The following is a 20,449-nucleotide window of genomic DNA, read 5'->3' on the forward strand; positions in this document are numbered from 1 at the left end:
TTCCCATTTAGGTCACCAAAGGGCACTGAGTAGAGTTCCCTGTGCTCTACAGTAGGTTCTCATTAGTTATCTATGTTATACATAGTAGTGTATATATGTCAATCCCAATCTCCCAGTTCATCCCACCCCCCCTTCCCCCCACTTGGTAACCATAAGGTTGTTCTCTATAACTGTGACTCTATTTCTGCTTTGCAAAGAAGTTCATCTGTACCATTTTTCAAGATTCCATATATAAGCGATATTACACAATATTTGTTTTTCTCTTTCTGACTTACTTCACTCTGTATGACAGTCTCTAGGTCCATCCACATCTCTGAAAATGGCAGCACTACTTCGTTCCTTTTTATGGCTGAGTAGTACTTCATTATATATATGTACCACATCTTCTTTATCCATTACTCATCTTCACTCTTAATGAGTGTGTCGGAGGGAGGGTGGCTCCAGGGCAGCCCTACCCAACTTGACGTGTTCCTCCTGTACTCTAAAACCCCCCATGGCTCCCTAGCACCCTCAGGATGAAGTGCAGGCTCATTGATACAGCACTCAAGACCCTGCCTAATATACCCAGAGAAAACCATAATTCAAAAACACACATGCACCCCAATGTTCATAGCAGTACTATTTACAATAGCCAGGACATGGAAACAACTTAAATGCCCATCAACAGAGGAATGGATAAAGAAGATGTGGTACATATATACAATGGAATACTACTCAGCCATAGAAAAGAATGAAATAATGTCATTTGCAGCAACATGAATGGACCTATCACTCAGATTGTCATCCTGAGTGAAGTAAGTCAGACAGAGAAAGACAAATATCATATGATATTGCTTATACGTGGAATCTAAAAAAAAAAAAAAGGTACAAATGAACTTACAAAACAGAAATAGAGACACAGATGTGGAAAACAAACTTATCGTTACTGGGGGGTTAAAGTGAGGGAGGGATAAATTGGGAGATTGGGATTGACATATACACACCACTATATATAAAATAGATAACGAATAAGGACTTACTGTGTAGTACAGGGAACTCTACTCAATACTCTGTAATGACCCATATGGGAGAAGAATTTTAAAAAGAGCAGATATATGTATACTTATAGCTGATTCACTTTGCTGTACAGCAGAAACTAACACAACGTTGTAAATCCACTATACTCCAATAAAAATTTTTAAAAATTAAAAAATTAAAACCACGACGCAAATACAAAAAATAAAAAAAAAAAGACTCTGCCTAGTCTTATATTGGTCCCCCTCTGACTTCATTGTTTCCTTCTCCCTTCAAAGCCCCAGTCATCCTAAACTAACCAAAGTCTCCTATAGTGGACACTGTCTATGGTGCGTCCAGCCACCCTTTAAGCTGGACACCCATCCCCCAGCTGCTGTGGGTGCTGCCTGCTAACTGCTCACAGCTTCCTGTTCTCCAGAGAACTGTTCTTCAGTTCAATGCCTGCACAAACCCTCAGACCCAGCCCACGGCCAATAACCGATGGTCATGGAGGCCAAAACCTCACTCCAAAGTGAGGTCAACTGGGTGGTGTTATTCAGGCTCCAGGGATGCCCTTGGGATCAGGCAGAGGCTGGGCTCCAGGTAGGACCACCTCCGTGCTCAACTCTTTCTTCTATCCTACCCTGTTCCCCTCACTTGTCCTCTGCTAAATGCCCTCCCTCAATCAACCCTGAAGCAAGAATCCTCATGGCAGAGTCAGCTTCCAGGAGGGCCTAAGAATCCCTCCCACCCATTAAACACTAAGCTGTCTCCTGACCCCAGGTCTGACATGGGTACTCACCCCATATCCTTCCTATGCATCTTTCCCATGTAAATATCATCTCCTCCCGTGGGGAGTGGGGGAGGGAGCTTTCCAATATAAGTATCACCTCCTCCAGGAAGGTTTCCAGTATAAATATCACCTCCTCCAGGGAGCCTTCCCATGTAAATTTCACCTCCTCCAGAAGGCCCTCCCTGCCCTCCACTTCAGGATTAGTACAGACCTCCTCTGTGCTCCCCGAATCCCAACACTCAGTATGATCTATGCTTGTTTGAATGTCTGTTTCCCTCCAAAGACTGGGAGCATCCCCTGGGGTAGGGAAGGAATTCTGTTGGCTGTTGTATCCCAGAAAATTAAGAAACAAATGAGAAGGAAGAAAGAAAGAGGAGCTGATGAATCTCCTGACCAGAGATGACCAGAAAGATGACCAGAGATTTGAGGGCGTGGGAGCTGAGCAGCAGCTGCCCTCCTGCTGGACAAAAGGAACAGGAGTCCTAGGAGGGAGGCAGTTGATGAAGGACAGAGCCACAGCTTCCTTAGAAGGATTCATAGTTGTCCGGGCTCCTCAGACCCCTGCCAAGTAGGGGTGGTTTGTTGACAATCCCCAAGAACCACACCCGGTTCAGTGACTCCCTAGGATGACTTACAGAACTCAGCCTATAGCCATCGTCACAGTGAGATACAAAGAAAATCAACAAGAGAAAGAGTTGAGGTCCAGAGGAAATTAGGTGCAAGCTTCCAGGGTTGCCTAGGGCCAGGAGTGGAGGGAGGGAGGGATTACAAAAGGGCTCAAGAAAATTTAGGGGTATGATGGAAACATTCTGTATCTTGATTGTGGCAGAAGTTATCAAAATGCATCCAATTTTACACTGTGAAAGGAAGCAGTTTGTTGTACATAAATCACCCCCTCAATAAATTTGGTAAGATTGGCTCCAAAGTAAAGAGTACCCAGACCCAGCATTCTGCCAAATTATTTTATTGTGCATGCCACATGAAGGGACCCAATTGTTATATTATGCATACTATGTATAAAGGGACCAAATTATTTTATGTTATGTAAAGGGATCAGAAGACATGTGTTTGGAGTTTCTCCAGTGAAGAGTGGTCTCTTTGTCATTTAAACATTTGTTTAAATAGAAAGCTGATGTTGTTTCACAATGATAAATACATGTGACCTTAGCAAGTTTAGGAGCGATCTAAATCTATACTTCCTTTAAAACTAAAATGAAACAACAAAAACTAGTACAGTTCATGCTTCCTAACTGCACCCTGACAGATAAGAAATGTTTCTTGGAAATCCTTCCACATCAATAGTTAGAGCCTGGTTACACCCTTGAACCTACATAGTGAATTTGTAATAATTTGCATTTCCATTTCCCTTTGGGTGCATCACTGGTGTTTGCAAGCATTGCTGTACACCTTCTCTCCCTCTGCAAAATATCTGCAGAAACCCAGTTCCCTGAATGGTTTTCTAGTTATCATTCCATCTTACAGCTAGAGGAGCTGTAACTAGACCTCGTTTGGACAGAACCAGAAGTAGAACCAGAAGAGGATGTGGACAGACAGAGCTATGAGAGAAAAATAATGCATCATCATATTTGCTCCCTAAACACAGGGCCCCCCCACCCCAAAGCACGGGCAAATAGGAGCCAGAATTTGACGAAGCAGCTCTCCAACAATGTAAGAAGAAAGTGGCCCTCCAGGTCTGAGCCTCTGAGAGGGAGGAAGATTCTGGAAGGAGAGGAACATCAGGAGACAGCCCAAGCAAGAAATATTCTAAGCTCATATTCCATGAGCTTAGAATATGCTGGCAGATAGAACTAGTTTCAGTGTATTTGTTTGCTAGGGCTACCCTAACAAAATACCACAGTCTAGGTGTTGTTGGCTTAAACAACAAATATATATTCTCTCATGGTATAGAGGCTGGAAGTCCACAATCAAGGTGTTGGCAGGGCTGGTTCCCTCTGAGGCCTCTCTCGTTGGCTTGTAGACGACCGTCTTCTCCCTGTGTCCTCATGTGGTCATCCCTCTGTGTGTGTCTGTGTCCTAATCTTCTCTTCTCATAAGGACACAGTCCTATTGGATCAGGGTCCATCCTAATGAACTCATTTAATGTAATCACCTCTGTAAAGACCCTCATCTCCAAGTACAGTCACATTCTGAGGTCCTGGGGGTGAGGACTTCAACATATACACTCGGTGGGGGGGAAACAGTTCAACCCATCACACTCACATCCCAGCTCCAACCACTTAGCATGTGACCTTAAAAAATGGTACAAATGAACTTATTTACAAAACAGAAATAGACTCATAGACACAGAAAGCAAACTTATGGTTACCATAGAGGAAAGGAGAGGGAGGGATAAAGTAGGAGTTTGGGATTAACAGATACACACTACTATACATAAAATAGATAAACAACAAGGTCTTACTGTAGAGCACAGGAAACTATATTCAATATCTTGTAATAACCTATAATGGAAAAGAATCTGAAAAAGAATACAGATGTAGAGATAGATAACTGAATCACTTTGCTGTACACCTGAAACATTATAAATCAACTATACTTCAATTAAAAATTAATTAATTTAAAAAATATATATGTCTACTTCAAAAGTTATCATAGGGACTAAATGAAGTAACACGTCAAAAGTATTTAGAGTAACAAGTACACGGTCAACAAACATCAACTATATTATCACTATTACAACACACTACATACATACACATACATGTACATGTATATTATTATTACAGGATATGACGGTGGGGCTCTCTCTCGCTCAGGCTGCAGTTCCCAAACGTGGGAGAACATAACAATAAAATGCAATAAAAGAGTTTTATTATATCATCCAAGCAGAGCTGGCAAAGTAGATGGCTAAAAGCCAGGCTTGTGATCCCTTATCTCAAGGGTCAGCAACTTTTTCTGTAAAGGTCCAAGTAGCAAATATTTTCTACTTTGGAAGCCTTTGGGTCCCTGTTGCCACTTTGTCATCTTATTGTGAAAGCAGCCGTAGATGGCATGTAAATGAGCGTGGCTGTGTGCCAATAAAACTTTCTCTGTGGACTCTGAAATTCAAATTCCATATACTTTTCACTTGTCATGAAATATTGTTCTTCTTTTGATTTTCTTCAACCATTTTTTTTTTCTTTTTTCTTTTTGGCCATACCACGTGGCTTGCAGGATCTTAGTTCACCTACCAGGGATCGAAACCGCGCCCCCTGCAGTAAAAGCCTAACCACGGGACCGCTAGGAAATTCCCTCTTCAACCATTTATGAGTGGAAAAAACCACTCATAGAAGGACTATTCCCAATAGCCAAAAGGTGGAAACAGCCCAAATGTCTGTCAACAGATGAGTGGACATACAAAATATGGTATATCTATCTGTTACACAACCAAACTTGGGTCCAAGCTATGGTGTGAATATATTATGCATATTTACCACAATAAAAAAATTATAAATTTTTATAAACCTTCAATAGCTTCCTATGGTAACCACTGAAGTTCTGCAAGAAGTCTTTGTGAGAATTAGAAAACAATGCCCCCCTTTGACACCCACAGCTTAACTCAGGATGAGTTTCAGTATCCCCTTATTCCCCTAACCAAGCACTTTTCTACAGAATGCAAGTGTATACAGAAACACTGGCTTCCCATTAAGGTTAGAAAAAATCCCAAGATTTCACCATGGTTTGTCCCTGTCAACCTCTTACTTCTCTCTTTTCTTTATTTCAGGGCACTTTGGCCTTATTACTAGTTCTTGATTTCACCAAGTTCATTCCTCATACCTCCATAAAGTGGTTTAAAAAAAAAGGAGAAGAAAAAGAAGAAAATCTGTCCCATGTCTGACGTCATTGCCTGAAATTCCACTATTAGAGAGTCATTCCTTTGGCTAAAAGCATTTCTCTTCCAGAAAATACAGGGTACTGACTCAACAGCCTCCTCAGAGCCTTTTCACTCGCCATTTCCTCTGCTTGAGGCACAAGTTTTTCCTTCCCGCTTTTCCATGGTGCGCTCTCTCCATTCACTCAGGGTCTGAGTTCAAATGTCAGAGATGGCTTCCGTGGCTACCTGATCAATAATAACCACCCACCACCATCAAGATACTCTCTACCCTGCTACTCTACATCCTTTTTCTCCATGAAGCTAGTCTCTAAGTAAACTCAAGATGAGGCCGCATCTTTGCTCAGCTTTTTCTCCTGCCCCTTCCTGCTTCCAGAGGTCAGTGCGTCCAGGGAAAGAAGGGAGATGCAAATTATATAGAGCCCTGTGGGTCATCCTAAGGGTTCAGCTTGGTGCCTGGACTATATGATATTGGTTGTGCTTTTGCAGAATGGATTGGAAATTGGGGAGATATTACTGGAGACAAAGAAAGTGATGATACTAATGACTTTAAATCAGCCATAGCAGGTGTAATATGCCATGCCAACATCCACTGATTAAATCCCCTTACTCCATGGCTCCCTACTTCCTGCAGCTTAAAGCTCAAACTTGTAAGCCTGACCAGGAGCCTGCTCTTCCAGCCTGGTCGGAGAACAGTCTAAGCAGAAAGCTTAAAGTCGGAGAAGGCAACAAGGGGGCAGCACACAGCTTCAAATTGGTGAAGTGAGGACACAGTGGGGAAAGATTTCACGGGACCTGAGCCCCTCCTGCCCCGTCTCAAACAGCGTGTTGGGTCCCCGAGGATAGGATTTCGTCAACAGTCCCCATGAAATGTAATGGGGCCCCAACATGAAAATCCACCACAGGAGTAAACTTTGGGAGGTGATGGATATGTTTATGGCCTTGATGGTGGTGATGGTATCGCAGGTGGATATGTATCCCCAAACTCATCACGATGTATACACTCAATGTGTATAATTTTTCATGTCAATCATACCTCAATAAACTGGGTTTTAAAAGAAAGAAAGAAAATTTGCCCTGTGCCTGATTTCATTGGCATTCCACCATTAGAGAGTCATTTCTTTGGCTTAATTTTATCTTCCAGGAGATACAGGGTACTAACTCAACAACCCAAACTGAGCCCTGGAAGGGATTAAAGAGGAAGGACCTTTGGACCACAGTAAAAGGCTCTGGGTAGAGCCCACTCCACCTACAGTCGGTGCCTTCTCAACAGTATAAACACATGCTTATCCTTCAAAGACTCAGATCCAACCTCTCCTGCCAAGAAACTCATCCCTCTAGGCTCCTCCGACTCTGTGTTTCTCCCTCTTGCCCCATCCTGCCCACGTGAGGCTGCGAGTGTTTGTATCCAACAAGACTCTGAAATGAGACCTCTATGGATCCCTTTCCTGTGCTTTTGGGTGAATGAATCGGGGGCGGGGGTGGGTACCCCTGGGCAGTGTGATGACACTGCAAAGCCAAAAGCATCAGGGGCCCTTTCTGGTGCCCAAACCTAGGCTCATATAGACAGGTTTGTGAACAAGCACGCGCACACACGCACACACACACACACACCCCTACTTTCTCTGGTCTCTCCTCCCTTCCCCAAGCAGGAATCCAGGTATCAGCCAAAGAGGTTGGTGCACTACTAATAGTGTCCACCAGGGGGCAAGCTTGGCTTAACTTTGTTGCTATCTGCCTTTGTAATGCCCTCGTGTGTGTGTGTGTGTGTGTGCGTGTGTGTGTGTGTGTGTGTGTGTGTGTGTGTCTTTGTGATGCTTATAAATGTTTGATCCAATGGGTATCTGTCCGATTTCACCTGTGGATGCCTTCATTGGAGTTACTAAGGTCCCAGGGCAGGGTGCATGAGTGAATATGCTTGAGGGTGTGTATCTGCCAGTCTGTCTTCCTATTTCAGGTACCGTCTGTTATGTGTTTGGGGTGTGTTTCCGTGCCCGACTGAGTAGATATATGTCTCCGTATCTATATAAATCAGCTTTATACGTGCACCTGTGAATTGCAGGTTGAAAGGAGGTGTCAGTATTTTTACATCTGTGTGTATGTGCTTCTGTTCATATTTCAGTCAGTTTTGGTGTTTGGGGAGGGGAGTATTTGGGTCTGGGGTCTGTTGGCCTGTCGCAGTGCAGGGGAGTATTTCTTGTGTCTGTGCATCTCTGGAGCTGTCTGCTTGCTGTTGTGGATGTGGGTAGATCCTTTTTGTCTGTCTGTCTGTCTGTCTATGTCCACCTGTGAGTCTGCTTGCCAGTTTCTATTTGCTGTATTTGCCCATCTGTGTGTATTTGGGGGCTGTGTTTCTTCATGACAGTCTGTGCATATGCTTGGCCTGTTATGTGGGTGTATCTTCACAAGGGGCTTTGTATCCATCATGTGTGTTATGGGTTAAATTGCATTCCCCCCCCAAAAAAACCCAAATTCACATGTTGGAGTCCTAACCCCCAGAATCTCAGAATGTGACCTTATTTAGAAATAGGGTCTTGGCAGATGTGATGAGTTAATTTGAGGCCATGCTGGAGTAAGGTGGACCCTTCATCCAGTATGACTGGTGTCCTCATAGGAGGGAAAAATCTGTTTTGTTTTGTTGTGGCTTCGCAGCCCTCGGCCCTGAAAGCATGGAGTCCTAACCAATGGACTTCCAGGGAATTCTCTAGGAGGGAGAAATCTGGGCACAGACAAACGCACACAGGGAGGACACCATGTAAACACTGGAGTTTTGCTACCACAGGCCAAGAAAACTCCCAGGAAGTAAGAGACAGAGATGCCTGGAACAGATTTCTTTCTGGCATCTTCAGAGGAAGCACAGCCCCACTGAAAACACATTGATCTTGGACTTCCAGTCTCCAGAACTGTGAGACAATGAATTTCTATTGTTTAATTAAGCCGCTCAGTTTGTGGTACTTTGTTACAGCAGACTGAGCAAGCTAATACAGTGTGTGTGTGTGTGTGTGTGTGTGTGTGTGTGTGTGTGTGACAGCCGGATGTAACTGACAGTCAGCACCAGAGAACTTCCGAGTTAGGGCATCATGGGGTTGCCCTGTGTTCTTTTGAACCTCTCTCTGCCAGTATATTCGGGTGACAGCTGTTCCCTGGCACCAAAGTCTCCAACCGTTAGCAGGCCACTCCAGGGCACACCTGAGGCCCCTCCTCATCTCCACCAGCCAGTAAGAGGTGGCCTCATCCAGCAGGGGCCTGCCGGGTCCCTCTGGGGGCACATAAGAAAGCAGGTCCAACCACTTCTCCAGACCCTCACTCTCTCCCTCCCCCTCTAAGCAGAGTGAACTCCTGGCAGTTTGCAGAGTTAATGCTCATTTGCACATTCCCCGAAATTTCTCCCGTTTTTCTTTTTTTTAATTGAAGTATAGCTGATTTACAATATTGTGTTAGTTTCAGGTGTACAGCAAAGTGATTCAGTTATACATATATATATATACTTTTCCATTATGGTTTATTACAGGATATTGAATATAGTTCCCTGTGCTATACAGTAGGACTTGATTGTCTATTTTATATAAAGTAGTTCGTATCTGTTAATCCCATACTCCCAAATCATCCCCGCCCCCCATGCTTTCCCCTTTGGCAACCATAAGTTTGTCTTCTATGTCTGTGAGTCTGTTTGTTTTGTGAATAAATTCATCTGTATAATTTTTTACGTTCCACATATAAGTGATATCGTACAGTATATGCCTTTTTCTGACTTACTTCACTTAGTATGATAATCTCTAGGTCCATCCATGTTGCTGCAAATGGCTTTATTTTATTTTTTATGGCTGAGTAGTATTCCATTGTGTGTGTGTGTGATACACACACACACATCTTCTTTATCCATTCATCTGTTGATGGTGCATCCCAATTCTTAGAAGGACACCAGTCACATTTGATTAGGGTCTATCCTAACGACCTCGACCTCATTTTAACTCAATTACCTCTTTAAAGAACCCATCTCCAAATACAGTCACATTCTGAGGTCCTGGGAAGGTTAGGACTTCAACATACAAATTTGTGGGGACACAGTCAACCCATAACTGCCAGTGTCACTAACTCCTTGTCACAAAAGTGAGTGAGGGGACTTCCCTGGTGGTCCAGTGGTTAAGAATCCCCCTTCCAATGCAGGGGACGTGAGTTTGATCCTTAGTTGGGGAACTAAGATTCCACATGCCATGGAGCAACTAAGCCCACGTGCCACAACTAGAGAGAAGTTCACGTGCCACAACAAAAGATCCTGCATGCCACAACAAAGATCCCGTGTGCCGCAACTAAGACCCAACACAGCCAAATAAATAAATAAAGTGAGTAAATGAATCAATGAATGAATGAATGATAGAATGGGCTCTCTGGCAGGTTCTGGTTTTGTTCCAAGTATTCACTGCCTCTCCCTGGAAGAGGAGTAAACCTTCCTGCTCTACTGATGTTACTCTGGGCCATACGACTTGCTCTGGCCAATGAAATGTCTTCTTGTCATCCCCAAGAAGAAACATTAGGAACCACTGAGTGGTCCTGCCATCTCTCTTTTCCTTCTGCCACAAGCCTGACACATCCCAAGGCTGGAGGGCTCCAACAGTGTGATTCCTGCAGTACCGTCTCCTTCCAGAAACTTCTTCTTCAGCAGAGTTGAGGCCAATGCGTGAAGGAGTTGTTTGTGAGATGTTGAGATGGGGAGTCATTTGTTACAGCAGCAATACTCAGCCCAAGGTGACTGATACAGGTCGTGTTGTGCTGGGGCTTAAAGACCCAACCGAAGACCCCCAAGACCAGGGTTAGAACTCAAGTTCAAAGTTCAGCCTGGGGCTGGAGGACAGTGATTCAAGACCTCCAAGAATAAGTCCATGACCTCAACCTCATTGGCACCACTGAATTACACAACCCAGGTAGCCACCTTCGGTAAATTCATGGCGTGGCTCAGGAGGAGTTGGGGGGGAGGGCAGAAGCCCCTCCCCATAATCCCTGAGCCTTGGAACTCCATTCCCTCTCCAATACCCTCTTTCCAGCTTCACAGCCCTTCAAACGCGGAGCACACGTCACACCAGACTCTGGAGTCTGGATCCTACACCTGGCCAGGTGTGCACAGGTGCTGTCTGGGCACTGGCTTACCTGCGGTTGGGGAGAGAACTAGGAAATGATTAGGTCCCCACCAGCTACTGGAACGATGGTTAAGAAGGTGAAGAGGGGCTTCCCTGGTGGCGCAGTGGTTGAGAATCTGCCTGCTAATGCAGGGGACACGGGTCCGAGCCCTGGTCTGGGAAGATCCCACATGCCGCGGAGCAACTAAGCCCGTGAGCCACAATTACTGAGCCTGCGCGTCTGGAGCCTGTGCTCCGCAACAAGAGAGGCCGCGATAGTGAGAGGCCTGCGCACCGCGATGAAGAGCGGCCCCCGCTTGCCGCAACTAGAGAAAGCCCTCGCACAGAAACGAAGACCCAACACAACCAAAAATAAATTAATTAATTAACTAAAAAAAAAAAAGAAGGTGAAGAAGGCGGCTTTACACTTAGACACAAACTAACTATGCTCTCAAACAAGTGATTTATCTTTCTCTGGTTCAGAAAGGTGAAGTCACTTTTCCAACATGTGACAGCTAACTTTGTAAGGGCAGAGATGACCTTAGAATCCTCCTGGAACCTTGGCCAAGATGCTCAACTGCCCACGAAGCTGGTTGTGAGATTATATTAGATAACGTCTGTGAAGAGCTTACTATCGTGGTACCAGGCAACGTTGAATGTTCAACACGGGGGCTGCCTCCATCATCAGGGGGGGTGGAGTAATATTCACAAGTATTAACTATTTTCCATCAAATTAATATATTGCCCATGGCCCCTCCTCAGCCTTGGCCACCATCATTTTTTTTCTCCTAAGAGTTATTCCTGCAGGAGATTTACCAAAGAAGCACCTTCCTGGCTTTCGAACTTCAAAAGCCTAATTAAAGATGCTGATTCTTGGCTTTGGAGCCCCCAACATCTAAGCCCTCAAGGGCTCTAGATAAAAGTCTGGCCAAAGTGGTTGCCAGGGGACAGTGGGAGAGGGAAAAGGGAAGTCATCGCTCAATGGGGACGGTTTCCCTTTTGCAAGATGACAATTTCTGGAGATTGATTGCACAACAGTATAATATTCTTCCCATTACTGAACCGTACAGGTAAAACAGGTTAGGATGGTAAATTTGATGTTATGTGTGTTCTGCCACAATTTTTAAAAATAATAAATTCTATTAAGTAAAAAGAAAGTCTGGCTATAGATGCAGAAGAGCATTCAGGCTGAGTCAACTTTTCCTGCAACAAAATAGATCATGGTTTCCCAGTGTGGATGGGAGGAGTTGGGTGGGAAAGAGTGTTAAACTCAGAGACAGGTCCAGAGATGTATCCCTATATCCTATTAGCCCAACCCCAGTCTAAACAGCTTCAGGATCAAGTGAAATTTGAGACATCGTCCTCCCAAAAAAATGCAGATATATGCAAATTCTGGATTTTCTTGCAGAGGATTCAAAGCTCCTCAAGGATCCACAGACCACTGGTAGGATTCATGTGCCTTAGACCAATGGATTCAAGATGTCTAAAAGATAGCCCAAAATTACAGGGCACCAAACAGAAGCAAAAACACTGGAAAGGCATTTGGATTCTCCATGAAATGGCCATTAATCAGATTAAGCAGAGCTAAGTCTTGAAGTCTGACAAAAATAGGGGCTCTGCCATTCTGTGATATCAGATGAGGACCAAAGTTTCCCTGGAGCCCCCTGGACCCCAGGATAGAGCAGGCTCTACGGGGTTTTCCCACACCCTGCATATGACAGCATCCATTGGGTAGGGATGGCTGCAAAAGACTGTGCAGACCCTCTCAGCATCCCACCCATAGCGCCCCAGTACTGACAAGGTCCCTACAGGTCAGTGGCTCCAAATATGCCTGTGGTTCTCTGGCCACCAGAGAATGTACTGCCTACATACAAACAGCTCTCAAGCAATGACGAATGGAAGTTGGTGGATAAATACCCCAGCTCCCTTGCCTCTCAACTCCAAGCCTCGTTCTATACTGACTTCCAGAGGTCCTGAATAAGGAGGAGCCCCCATTGCCCAAAGCTGTCACCTCATCCGTGCTCCCTGTGTCTCCCTCCCCTTCCCATCTCTCTTCCCTGCTCCATCCCAGCTGCTTCCTTGGGTCACCTCCCAGATAGATTTTGCACCCCCAAATCCTTGTCTCAGGCTCTGCTTCTGGAGCAGCTCAACCTAAGACAGTGACTGTATAATTTATCATCCAAACCAGGACACTTTGGAGAATGAAAAGGATCGTGGTTAATAACTACACTAGAGCAATAGCCAGGACTGTCCCGGGGAAACCAGGATGTAGAGTCTTTCCACTCAGCATTTACGGAGAAACAGCCAGATGTGCTGCATGAGCCAAGAGGGATGTGGAAAATGCAGAGGCACCAAAGATGAAACAGAAGCAATTACGTCTCAGCAGGAGGCAGTGATGGAAGATTACCACCAAGAACCAGCAGCCTTTCCAACACTCCAGTGCCAAAGCCCCTGGAATTGAAACATGACCTTGGAGAGAATTGACTCAGGATACCCAGATTCAACTGAGATGAAGTTTTTACCACTTAGCAGAACTGGAGAGGCTCCAAATAGTAATTATGTCCTATTACAGAAAAAAAAAAAATGAGAGTTACATTTTTGTGATCTGGAATCTGTGAGCGTAAAATTCTTTCCTGCCACGTGGGGGTCCCATTTCATATTTCAGGTTTTCTTTTAAATGGCAGAGAAAGGTGAGAGAGCTGGAAAGCAGGAATTAGTGAGGGCGCTTTTGTCTGTGTCCCAGTGCCCTTTCCCATCTTTCCGTTCCCAGGTCTGACGCAAGTCCATCCATTCATCATTTTATTAAAAGCGGTTGACTTGAGCCCTGCCTTCTCAAGGGGACCCAAGAGGAAATCAGTGTATTATAAATTAACCATGGCAGGGCATCATCCCAGGAGCCCTGCCAGCTGGACGCTAGCCCTCCACAGTCCATCAGGGACTCTCAGCCCGCCAGGACCTATCACAGCCCCTAGCCTCACTGCCTGTTCATCCCAGGCTCAGAGCCTAGAGTCTCTCATCTCTCTGCCAATGTGCCAAAGCTCAGCAGTACTCAGAATAATCCTCTTCCACATAGTTGGAGGGGAACCAGCCAACCTGGAAAGAGACAGGGAAGTGGTCAGGGCAGCCTCTGCAAGTTCTCCCACTGTTCCTCGACACACCAGGAAGGTTCCCTCCTACCTCAGGGCCTTTGCACCTGCCATACCTTCTACCCCAGAAAGTACCTCCCCTAGATACACCCTCGGCTGACCACTCCCACCTCCTACAGTCCTTTACTTACATGTCACCTTATCAGTAAGGGCTTCCTAACCATCCTATTTAAAATTGCAAACGCCATCCACCCCAACTGTCCTTATCCCCACTTCCTGCTTTTCCATAACACTTTTCACCATCTAATTGATTATTTATGTTACTTATTTATGGGCTTCTTGTCTGTTTCCCCTCCCTTCACTACAACAGGCCAGGGATTTTTGTCTGTCTTATTCATCACTGAGTTCCAAAAGCCTAGAATAGTTCCTGGCACACAGCAGATACTTATAAATATTTGTTGAAAATATGGATGGATGATGCAAGAGGGAGGAGATATGGGGATATATGTATATGTATAGCTGATTCACTTTGTTATAAAGCAGAAACTAACACACCATTGTAAAGCAATTATACTCCAATAAAGATGTTAAAAAAAAAGATGGATGGAATGATGGATGGATGGGTGGGTGGATGGAATGATGGATGGATGGATGGATGGATGGATGGATGGATGGATGGATGGAATGATGGATGGATGGGTGGGTGGATGGATGGAATGATGGATGGATGGAATAAAGGATGGATGGATGAAATAAAGGATGAATGGATGGATGGATGGATGGATGGATGAATTCTTTACAGCCCAAACCTTCCTAAACATCCCAAAATCCCCCCTCAAGCCCTAACTGTTCTCTACCACACACTAAATTTACCCTCCAAGGTTCCTAAAACTGTTCACCTAAGCAATTATCTAGGTCACTTTTCACATGTTTCCCTCTGGTGGAATTGAAGCTTCTAACCAGTGTCTTTATCTTCATTCAACAAATATTTTTTGAGAAACCAATACAATCAAGGCAGTATTCTAGAGGCTAGGAATTCATCAGCAGATGAAATAAAGAATACTCTCTGCCTTGTGAGACAAAAATAAGAACCAGACAGAAACTTTTTTGAGAAAATGTGAGTTCCCTCCTGAAAGTCCAAATTCAGGCAGACAAAAGATCACAAAAGGCAAAAGCAGTTGGTCTCAGTTCTGCCTTTTCATGCATTCAATAAATATTGATTGACATACTATGTGACAATCACTGTTCCAGGCACTGGTGATACTGCAGCAAACAAGATAGAAAAATCCCTCCCTTCGTGTTCCCCAAACATGCCAATCACTCTCTCACCCCAGGGCCTTTGCACGTGCTGCTTCTTCTGGAATACTTTCCCACACCTCCCACCACCCATGACCTGGCTGACTTAACTCATCCCTCAGTGATCAGCTTGGTCTCTCAGAAGGCATCCTGACCTGCTCCCAGGATGAGCTGGGGGTTCCTTGGGGGCTCCCAAGGTGCCTTATGATTCCCCATCTCAATCTCAACCACTCACTGTTGTAACTGCATGGTTACAGGTCTGTGCTTCTCACCAAACTATGAGTTTCAGGAGGGCAGTGATTGTACTGTGCTCATTTTTGTCTCCTTGGCACCCAGCTAAATGCCCGACACATAGTAGATGCTCAATAAATAAATGCAAGGTGCATAAATAAAATCTCTGTCCCTTCATCCGTTCCTACCAGGGAAGCCCTTCACATGAGCCCCTGCCCACTCACTCCACTCCATCATTCCGTAGAGCTTCACTAGAGCCAGCTCACCCCACACCCCTTCCCTGGGGCTGCCAAACTCCGCCCCAACTCACCCGGCCATAGATCTCCCCTCGCCACCAGCCCTGCTGCCCCTTCTTGTTAAGGATCTTGATGATGTCACCCTCTTTGAGAGACAGCTCCGATCGGTCCCGGGCGCAGAAGTCATAGCGGGCTTTGGCTGTGCCAAAATACTTGGTGCTCCCTGCTGTGTGGGAGAGAGCAGAAGTGGGAAAGGGCCCTGGAGCAGACACACACCTACCGTCTGGGGGAAGTGGAAGGACAATGCTCCAATAGACCAGGATGAAGAAGGGCCCCTCAATGCTTCTTTCCGCTGAGTGTTGGGTGCCCTGTGTTCTGAGAGTACACAGCTGTCTTCTCAGAATCAGCCCTCTAGCCCAACCAGCATCCAAATTTAGAAAATAATACCAGTTATGATCTTTTAAATGTTACGTATATATTCATAGTGAAAGAAACAGAAGAAAGATGTGGAAGTTCTCATTCTAGATAATATTAATTATACTAAAGAAGTCCAAGGGTTGAAAAAGAGAGGGAGAAAGATAAGAAAGGGAAAAACTTTCCAAAGTACAATATTAAGTGATATTGTAGACTATAAAATTAATTTGTAGTATTTCTGCAAATATGCTAAGATTGGACATCCAAATATTCACCAGGATGAATAAGTAACTTGCAGACAGAAACATTTATTTGATTGGGTGATGAGAATAGGGATAATTTTGGTCTCAGTGTCCTAATGTTATGCTGGTGTTGCTTTTTCAAAAATATAACTTTTTAAGTGGTGAATTGTTCTTTTATTGGTAAACATTTTAACAATAATTAATTTTAAAATCCCTTTCTAAAAATTTTTTGGACATGTAAGAATTCAGAAACTCCACCACCCAGGCGACTTTTCTGAAAAACGTACTCCAAAATGCACTCCAGAAAAATAAAATTTGAATCAGAATAAGAAATTTTAAAAATAAAGAAAACCACAGAAAACAAGAAATAAAGACAGTCTAAATAATTCTCGATATTGAATTTGCAAAGTGAAATGCAATGGTGAAGAAAAAGTTCCTAAAATATAAGGCATGATTGTTTTCACTCATAGCAAACCGTAGCCTACATTCCAAATAACTTCAACAAACCAGGTGAGTAAGAGATACAAAGGAAAAGGGAAGAAAGAGTGTACGAAAGGTCTTGCCTTTCTGTGGGAGAAGGTTATTGATACTAATTAATGCCTGATATTGATACAAAAATAAAGGCTTAAAATGTGTAGGTGAGGACCCTTCTGGTTCCTAGTGTCTTCGTCTTCCCAAATATGAAAGTAAACCCTTTCATCCAAGTAAATGGATATGCAAATCTCTCAAGAGCAAAGGGACAAACTGGAAGTGGGAATTAGTTCAAGCTGTTTCACAGATAGGACTTTTCCATGCCCACAGGAAGGAATGTCCACTGCATCCCCAAACTTTCCCTCCACAATGGGAAGGAGCTGGCACAGCAGGCCCCCAACTGGAGACAGCCTACCTGGTGGTTTGCTGATGGCTCTCCTCTCAGGCTCCTTGAAAGGGAACTGCAGGGTGGTGTCCAGTGACTTGAAGCAATCCTTCAGAGAATTCTGTTGGTAGAATTCTACCAGCTCCTGCAAAGAAAACAGCAGGACAGATGCTCTCCCAGAGGGCCAGCCCACGATGGGGACACAGATGGAAGGAGCCACATCCAACGCCTCATGTGAAACAGGTCCTCCTTCTGGCCTCCCTGGCAAAAGACGCCTTGAATGCTCCCCATGATGGGGAGCTCACTCTCTTCCTGGTCAGCCGGAACCATTTTATGGTGAAGAAATCACATTGTCTCAAGACAGTTCTCCTAACAGCCAGTTCGTTGCATGATAAATTTACCAAATAATCAACTTGCCTGATGACCAGCTCACCAAAACCAACCCTCCATGGGTGTCAAGAGCACTATCTTTTACAAATAATTGTATTAATAATAAATGCTGTTTACTAAGTACCTACTGTGTGCTGGTCAGTGTGCAACCACACATCAAAACCTCCTAATAATCATGGGAGGTGAAAACATTGATGAGCCCCCTATTTTATAAATGGAGAAACTGAGTCACAGAGAAGGCTCGTGCAGGGTCCCACAGCTGGAAGAGGGCAGGTTCAGAATTCAGTCCCAGGACAGGCAATAGAGTGTAGCAGCTAAGAGCTGGCCTCTATAATAAACTGATCTGAATTCAAGTCCCAGATGTGTTGCGTTTATGAATATTTCTTCCACAAACGCTCAACCTGATTCTAATAGTGGGGAAACAGGCAAGTCAACATTAACATTCTGCAAAACAAAATGTCTTATGGTTTGGAGTTCTAGACTTCAAAAGTTCCAAAGTCTTGAAAGACCAAAGAAATAAATAAAAGACTGGGGAACTATCGCAAATTAAAAGAGACACTGAGGAGATGAAAGGAATGTGTGATTCCCCTGATTATATCCTAGGGGGAAAAGGTTATAAAAGACATAATTCGGGCAATCAGGGAGCTTGGAAAATGGGCTGTGTATTATAATAATAATTTTGTATCAATGTTCAACTTCCTGACTGTGATAATGATACAGTAGTGAGGCAAGAGAATGTCTCGGCTCTTTGATAGTCATGCTAAAGTACTTATAGGAAGGATCATGATGTCTGCAAATTACTCCTAAATAGTGCAGAATAAATGTGTGAGTGTGTGTGCAGAGAGAGAGAGGGAGAGAGAGAAAGCAAAAGAGGAAGAATATTAGCAATCAGTAAATCCAGGTGAAAGGTCCACAGATATCCATGACACTATTCCAGCAACATTTCAGTAATTTTTCAGAAATAAAAATGGGGGGAGGCAAATTTTTAAGAGTAAAAAGTTTGGGGGCAAAATAGATTTGTGGAATGAGTGAACAGTCCCTAACCTTTTGGGCAGTCAAAGATCCATTTGAGGCTCAAGTGAAATTTGAGATACCTTCCTTCAAAAAAAATGCAGATACATGCAAAATTCTGGATTTTCTTTCAGAGGATTCAAAGGATCCTCAAGCATCCACAGACCATGGGTAGGATCCATGTGCCTTAAACCAATGGGCTTAAGATGTCTAAAAGACAGCCCAAAATTACAGGGCACCAAATAGAAGCAAAAACACTTGAAAGGCATTTGGATTCTCTGTGAAATGGTCATTAAGCAGATTAGGCAGAGCTAAATCTTGACATCTGACAAAAATAGGGGCTCTGCCATTCTGTGATACCAGATGAGGACTAAATCTCAGTTTCCCCCATGTGTGAAATGGGAACTCAGAGAGTGAGTTGAGGGGATGAAGTGCAGTCCTATCTATAATATGTTTGGCACTCAGTAAGTGCTTTGTAAATGTTCACTGCTGCTACTGTTGTTGTTGTTATTATTATTATTCTCAGTGTTGATGATTAGGAAAATGAGTTTAAAGCCAGTTGCTCCATAGTGCCTCTTGGAAGGGCTGTTCTGAATGTAGGAAAGGGGGTCCCAAGGTGAAGCTTCAGAGAGGGTCCTACCTAGATTCTGGAAGGCTGGGGTTAGGGATACATTGGCCCTTACCATAAGCCCCCGGAAAGCCTTCTTCTCTGTAATCCGGTACAGTCCTTCTGCTGTCATGATTTTAATATGCTTGACCTCAACATTATACCTGGAAGCAGGGAAAGAGAGCGAGATGGTCACTGGGTCCTGAGTCTGGGAATTCAGGCCCATCTCCTGTCGAGTCTCAGCCCCATGCTCCCCAACCATGGAAGAAGCGTTCTTGGCTACTTCAGGGAGGGGGCGACCACTGGAGCCCAACAGAATCCCTTCCCTGGAGCCTTTGCTGCTCTAAACCTTAATTTCTTCCTCCATATAATAGGAATCATCTTCCTTGACCCACAGGGTTGTTGAGAAGTCAAAAATACCTTATAAAGAAAGCACTGTTGTAGAGTAGATAGGATGAAATCTCCACTTCCACCAATATGAATGACCATAGAATCTAAAGGATGTGCGAGAAGGGATCCATTTCCACCAATATGGAGGACCACAGACTAGTAAGGACCAGGAAAAGGCATGAATTGACAGAAGTGGTTCTGCCAATATGAAGAACTAGATAACCGAAAAAAATCTCCTACTCAAAAATCCCCTAGAAATGCCGTGAAAAAAATGCTGAGCTCTCAAAAAAGTAAGGGAAATCCCCAGAGGCCAAAAATGAGGATGAAACTTAAAAGTATATGTCTTTTTACTCTTTTTTTTTTTTTTGGCCACGCTACTCAGCTTGGGGAATCTTAGTTCCCCAACCAGGGATCGAACCCGGGCCCCCAGCAGGAGAAGCACAGAGTCCTAACCACTGGACGGCCAGGAAATTCCCGAGGAGCATGTGTCTTAATCACATAGAAACATGAGATAAGTTACTGGGTCCCTGTTGGGTAGAGAGTTGGCACTGAGACCCACCCACACTCCATAAGGGTGGACTGTCAAAAAGCTACATCCTCAGGAAAAGAGGTGGTCTAGAAAAACCCACCCATGAGCACAGAAGGGACCATGTGAAAGCCTGTTTGTCTCAGACCCAAAACAGAAAAGTCACCCTTGAGAATTCATAACCTCAGTCCTACCCTCTTACGGGTTTAGCATTTGTACTTAAACCACCTGTGTAGTCTGGGAAACTAACGAATTAACCAAGAATATTTTAACCTGAAAAAGAAATTAACTTGTTGGTGATTCCCAACAGAAGCAAATGCAAAATCTCTGGGGACCCAGGCTGCAAAGATACCCACAGGGAAAGCCCCACTTAAAATCACAAGACCCAATGACAAAACCAACAAGGAAACAAGTCACCACAAGCAAGAAGCTGCA

At 44.2% G+C, this 20,449-nt stretch overlaps 1 protein-coding gene across 2 annotated transcripts in view; it reads right to left on the bottom strand.

Annotated features, from left to right (window-relative positions):
- Positions 1 to 13,468: 13,468 nt before the first annotated feature.
- Positions 13,469 to 20,449, bottom strand: part of VAV1 (vav guanine nucleotide exchange factor 1) — a 55,885-nt gene continuing 48,904 nt past the window's right edge. Inside the window, exons 24-27 of one of the 2 annotated variants that reach the window (XM_036847413.1) lie at positions 19,175 to 19,262; positions 17,121 to 17,235; positions 15,653 to 15,801; positions 13,469 to 13,822 (exon numbers count right to left, since the gene is read on the bottom strand). In XM_036847413.1, coding sequence (XP_036703308.1) covers positions 13,769 to 13,822; positions 15,653 to 15,801; positions 17,121 to 17,235; positions 19,175 to 19,262 — 406 coding nt within the window. In that variant the 3' untranslated portion in view covers positions 13,469 to 13,768. Of the gene's footprint in view, positions 13,823 to 15,652; positions 15,805 to 17,120; positions 17,236 to 19,174; positions 19,263 to 20,449 lie in introns of both variants that reach the window. The other variant, XM_036847412.1, reaches the window with a different exon arrangement.

This window comes from Balaenoptera musculus, chromosome 3 (genome assembly GCF_009873245.2).
Source record: "Balaenoptera musculus isolate JJ_BM4_2016_0621 chromosome 3, mBalMus1.pri.v3, whole genome shotgun sequence".
NCBI lineage: Eukaryota > Metazoa > Chordata > Mammalia > Artiodactyla > Balaenopteridae > Balaenoptera > Balaenoptera musculus.